This window comes from Pelobates fuscus, chromosome 6, assembly GCF_036172605.1.
Source record: "Pelobates fuscus isolate aPelFus1 chromosome 6, aPelFus1.pri, whole genome shotgun sequence".
Lineage (NCBI taxonomy): Eukaryota > Metazoa > Chordata > Amphibia > Anura > Pelobatidae > Pelobates > Pelobates fuscus.
This window is the reverse complement of record NC_086322.1, coordinates 45,173,428-45,179,427: the sequence shown is the minus strand read 5'-3', so window position 1 is coordinate 45,179,427 and position 6,000 is coordinate 45,173,428. Positions and strand designations below refer to the sequence as shown.

General features: G+C 39.7%; 1 protein-coding gene across 1 annotated transcript in view; it reads right to left on the bottom strand.

The window, feature by feature from the left end:
- Positions 1-389: 389 nt before the first annotated feature.
- Positions 390-6,000, bottom strand: part of ST3GAL5 (ST3 beta-galactoside alpha-2,3-sialyltransferase 5) — a 66,105-nt gene continuing 60,494 nt past the window's right edge. The window contains exons 6-7 of the mRNA XM_063457644.1: positions 4,102-4,260; positions 390-1,631 (exon numbers count right to left, since the gene is read on the bottom strand). Coding sequence (XP_063313714.1) covers positions 1,359-1,631; positions 4,102-4,260 — 432 coding nt within the window. The 3' untranslated portion in view covers positions 390-1,358. The remainder of the gene's footprint in view (positions 1,632-4,101; positions 4,261-6,000) is intronic.

The window sequence follows — 6,000 nt, the reverse complement described above, 5'->3', positions numbered from 1 at the left end:
ATCCAAATGCATCCAAAATTAAGGGTTTGGCATTTTAAATGTTAGTTTCTAATCCAACCAATGTGGTGTTTCATAACATGTCTATGGAATTATGCTGGGCTCATCTCTCAGGTACCTCTAAGAAATATAATAAAACATCATTATATTACAAAAGAATGGCTGCACAGCTCTATGAGATGTGAGTCATTCATAAGAATGTACATTGGCTTTCTCAAAATGTAAATCACAACAATATATTAAATCCAAAAACAAGCAAATCAAACCACGTGCAACATGACTGTCATGCCTGCGAGTCTCTGGTTTTTACAGTGCCAGATTATTCATTTATCCACATTCTAGGTATGATTGTTAAATTAAGAAAAATACTCGTACTCTCGTTTCTCGTTTCTATGACATATCGTATTCAAGTAGTGCATAACAGTAATAACGTACAGGCTATTTTGAGACAGAGGGTTAAGGCACATCATCTCTAGCTCGCTATAAAAAGGAGCAGTGGGTTACAAACTACAAAAATATTTTTGTTGAAAAAAAAGTGTAGAAGTCATAAAAATTACACTGTTTCTAACCGCTCTCTGTATATGCCAATTACATTGCGACATACAAAACCTGACATACTGCGGGGCTGACTGAGCATTCTAGCTTTTTAGAAGTATTGTTAAAAAAATTAAACTGTTGACTTGAAACTGATAAATTTGAACTGCTGACAAACAGAAAATAAACAACAACAGAATGTTGAATAAACCTGTGGATGCTAACTACTCGTATTCGCACACTATCAGCTTTTCAAGGTCTGCAAATGCCTTGCACACTGATGGAAGAAACGGTTTGAAAACAAACCCACATTAAAAATATAAGCTGCCTGTAATACAGTAAATAGTGCCAAACATGGCTTACAGTATAAATAAAACCTTATAGGAGACAAAAACAAGTCTCCTGTAAGACGAGAACACGTGTCCATGCGGACAGCAAAGGCTGGCATATTTTTAAACAAAATGACATTATACCAGAAACCTCTTTGTGATAAGTGTAGGGTTTTCCGGCCTTAGAAAATAGAATGTTGCAGTTCTATGCTATTGGCTGCATTTATTTTTTTCAATGAATTACTAGATTGTTCAACAAAAATCTAGGTATATGTTTATGTATACATAAAAAGTCAAGAAACCAAAAATAAATGTCCAACTATCCAGAAGAATTCTGTAGTTTGCATAGAATCTCACTTGAGAATGTCTACGATGAAAAAGTTAAATTCTGTGGGACCTGAATAGGTTAAGATTGTCCTGACTCCTTGGATGGTCAAAGTTGCTCTTTGGAAAAGGCACAGTGTTTGGCTAATGTCAAGCTTAGTCACAGATTATCGCTCAGGTGTCTGCCAAGTGCTTGTTGCAGAACTCACAGTGAATTCCACCACTAAGATCGGTCACTACTCCTTCCTTGACAAGTCTCTGGATGAGCTCTCTCTCTTTCATAATATCGTGCATTGGCTGTCTGCTCATGGCATTCATGCAGAGGTTATCAAAATAGTGCAGGGTGATATCAGGTTGGTTGAGATCATAACCAAAACCTGCAAAGCTCACTTCATCACACAAATGTGTAGCCAGGATGATGGCGGTCACACCGATCGTAGGTATGTTCTGAAAATGTAAAGAAAAGAAAAGAGGCTTTAATGCTTTCATTGATTAAGAAAAAGTATATATCCTGAGTAAATTTGTTTATATTTCTGAAACAGGTCACTTACAAGGATGATGCCCTATAAGACAAAAACATCTGGTCTAGCACATTTACCGTATTTTTCGCTCCATAAGACGCACCTCACCATAAGACGCACCTAGTTTTTAGAGGAAGAAACCCAGAAAAAAAATATTCTGAACAAACTGTCCCATAGTGTTTCTTACTATGGGACAGTTTGTACAGAATATTTTTTTTCTCCCCTGTCCCATAGTGTCTCCCCCTCCCATAGTCTTCTCCTCTCTCCCATAGTCTTCACTCACCCCCTCCCCATAGACTTCACCCACCCCCTCCCCATAGACTTCATCCCCCCCCTCCCCATAGACTTCATCCCCCCCTCCCCATAGACTTCATCCCCCCCCTCCCCATAGACTTCATCCCCCACCTCCCCATAGACTTCATCCCCCCCCTCCCCATAGACTTCATCCCCCTCCCCATATTCTTCTCTCCCATACTGTCCCCCTCCCCTTGTCCCATAATTACTTACCTGTCTTGTAGCGTTGGCCGGCAGCACAGGGCGCACCGCGGTAGTGGAACTTGAATTTCATGTTCCGGTTTCCGGCGGGACTGAAAGGAAGTGCGCACTCAGCTTGTGCACACTTCCTTTCAGTCCCGCCGGAAACCGGAACATGAAATTCAAGTTCCACTACCGCGGTGCGCCCTGTGCTGCCGGCCAACGCTGCAAGACAGGTAAGTAAAACTTCATATTCGCTCCATAAGACGCACAGACATTTCCCCTCACTTTTGAGGGGAAAAAAAGTGCGTCTTATGGAGCTAAAAATACGGTATATACCATACAAAAGAAAAAAGAAAGATCTTAAAAAAATAAATAAAAATACACTACTTTTAATCTGGCTGCCAATGTTGCATGGGCATTTCCAGTGAAAAAATAAAAGACATTTGTTATTATGCGTTCCACATAGACACTATGCAAAAATTAAGTGGGCTACTTCTATAAAATCTGCTGCTCAAAAGCAGTGCGTCAATCACGGACAACTTGAAAGCGCCAACAAAATAAGATTAGAGTTACAAAATTTTGGATTTCAGGGTTAAGGATTTAAAAATTAATGATTAACCCTAAAATAATTTCCTTTCAATTGAAAATCCTTGGAGATGTTAAAGGATCACTATAGGGTCAGGAACACAAACATGTATTACGGACACTATAGTGTTAAAACCACCATCTAGCCCCCCTGGGACCCTTATGCCTCCATAAATATAGCAAAATCTTACTGTATTCAAGCCAGAAGCTATAGATCTGAATGCTTTTTGCCTCAGAAAAAAAAGCTGTCTGCTGACATCATCAGAAGTGGTGGCCTGATCCAATCACAATGCTTCCCCATAGGATTGGATGAGACTGACAAAGAGGCAGATCAGGGGCAGAGCCAGCATGATTCAAACACAGCCCTGGCCAATCAGCATCTCCTCATAGAGATGAATTGAATCAATGAATCTCTATGAGGAAAGTTCAGTGTCTGCATGCAGAGGGAGGAGACACTGAATGTTTGGATGCATTTTAGGCAGCCATGACCCAGGAAGGATCTCTAACAGCCATCTAAGGAGTGGCCAGTGAAGTTATCACTAGGCTGTAATGTAAACACGGCATTTTCTCTGAAAAGACAGTGTTTACAGCAAAAAGCCTGAAGGTAATAATTCTACTCACCAGAACAAATTCAATAAGCTGTAGTTGTTCTGGTGACTATAGTGTCCCTTTAAGGTTTGTGAGTTTAGAGTTTTACTAAAAAGAACTGGGACACTAGGTGAGCACAAAACCTTGCAACGCATGGGGTGTCACCTGTGTTTATCTGTAATTCCTAATATTTTCAGTGAAATTTCAACAGTCAATAGGTGGATCTCAAAGATTTTATCTTTATAAAATACTCAATTTGGATGGGGGGAGAGGGGGTTGGTGACAGAGGCGCTTTAATGACCACAGGCAAATTACTTCAAATTGTCTACTATTGCAGAAATTCTATTTACATTGTTTATTTCTGTTACAAATTTACATTAACCAGCAAAATAAATAAAAGTTGCACAATGTTTTGTACTGCTATGGCAGCTGAACAGGGTAGGTAGAATTATTTTTTTTATTATTTATTTTTAATTTCTTTAACAGGCACTGCATCCAGGCCCAGATTTCACAGAAGGCAGCAGGGGGAACCTCCAATAAAAATATTGTATTTTTACATTTTAAACGGTATTGATTAAATTTTGTTTTTTATTCACAGAGTGACGTGCTTCCATGCTCTCTTTTGCATCCTCCAACCATATAATTTTGGGAGGGAGGGACATCTGGAAATTCTGTACCTCGATGCACCTAGGATGTAAATCTGTCCCGGTCTGTATTTGTCAAAATTAATTCTCTCTCTGCTTTACCTTTTCCCAACCAATCCACTTGTTCCCTGGTTGTGGGTATTCCAGAATATCAAGTGCAGTCTCCTTGACAATGAGAGGGTTCAGGATACGGAGTTGTTTGAATTTAAGTGGCAGACGTTCCACTACACTCTTCCAGAAAAACAATCTGTTCCACACAGACTAAAAAGTCAACGAAAAGTAAGGAGTTATTACATCTCACCAAAATAAAATCAATTGGACAGTTTGTATAAAATCTGTTTAAGCTGGAATGATCAATATCAGTAATACCTACATAGCTTTGACAATATAATTCAGTTAAACATTAACCTACAGATCTATAGCATAATTTCAACACCCGTGTGATCTATAAACCAAGAGTTTATAGTAGACCAAATAGCAACAGGCAACATGGTAACAGTCTCATATCTTTTTTCTTTTTCTTAAATGATTGATGTAAAAGGCATGATATACAATAAAAAGTAATGCAGACTTCCACAATAGTGCAGTAGCAGTCTAAAAGGACTGTAAACAACGGAGAGCATGACTACAGGAGAACAAAAAAAGTTTTTTTTTTTGTTTTTTTTTAATTCTTTATTTTGGTGTGCATGGAAATTATAAACTTGCCGTAACTGCCATAACAGCAGGTACCGGCGGTTCTAGGATAGCAAACATAAGTTACAACTGCACAATTTTATTTTTAACATACAAGCGTGGTTTCAGGCGAAGTAGTAGCTATGTCAGTGAACAGTGAACAGGCAACATACAGCGTAGAAGATTAGACAAGAACGGGTATGCAAACTGACATTAAAATGAAATGATTGCAGACATGTACAAGTTCAGGTGTCTGACATAATGATATTTGCCCTAATTCTTGCTAGTGTCGCGTCCTAGGCCCAGAGTCTTGCTATAAGGTTAGGTCAAGTGGGAGCAGGAATAACATAAAATAAGAAGTAATGCAAGGTAAACTGTGGTACAGTCGATTGAGTGTAAACAGGCTGAATTCTAGTAGCTAGCCTCTGCTTTGTATATTCCACTGGGGCTTCCCTGCCCCTTACTGCTAATGGCACTACTTGTGCGGGCAGGTAGGTAGGTTAGGTGATGCCCAGGCCCGTACTAGGAATAGTTACTTAAACATAATAACAAAAAAAAGGAAACACTAATAATTTTAAATACATAGAACAGGCCCATGTGGTCTTAGGTCTCGTAACTTCAACGTTGCGTAAAACATGCTAGGTTTAACGTTTGTGTGAGAGTAGGTAACGTTCCCTTATTCAGAGCTTTACACTTAATATATATAAGAATGAATAGATGCTGAGCTACGATAGCAGGCATTATAAGAGTGTAATCCCATATAAATGGACAGCGCACCTGTTAGTGTATCGTACTAGGAAAAGTAGACAGTTAGGAGAAAAAACATATTATTAGGGCCAGGTTTGTTTCACAATTTAAGATGGCGATAATAATTACTAGTTCAACTTTATAATGGAGTTCAAGAGCTGTATTTGCAGGTTAAGCTATGCTTCAGTAGATGTGCTAGGCTATGTACAGGGTGTTTGTCAGGTGTCACATGTGAGTACCGAACCGTCTATGGCATGAGATATGCTGGGTGTACATGTGGTGGTGTAGCATTGCTTACAGGTGCATATAAAATAAGTGTGGTGTTTCACTAGGGTAATAAACATGTATGAGTTGTAAAACTAAAATGTGTTAATGTGGCCCTGGCTAGAGAGGCTGGATAAGGATGGTGTGAGTCAGAGTCCTCTTCGGCTGCGCGGGCTTGGTGGTGTGGTGGCTGTCCTAGCCGTATGATGGCAGTTGGAGTCAGCCTACTCCTGTCGTCGGTGCCAGCAAAGCACATATAGAGTCCAACTGGGTTTCGGCATCGCGGGTCAAGTAGGCTGGAGGGATTCCGCCGCTGCC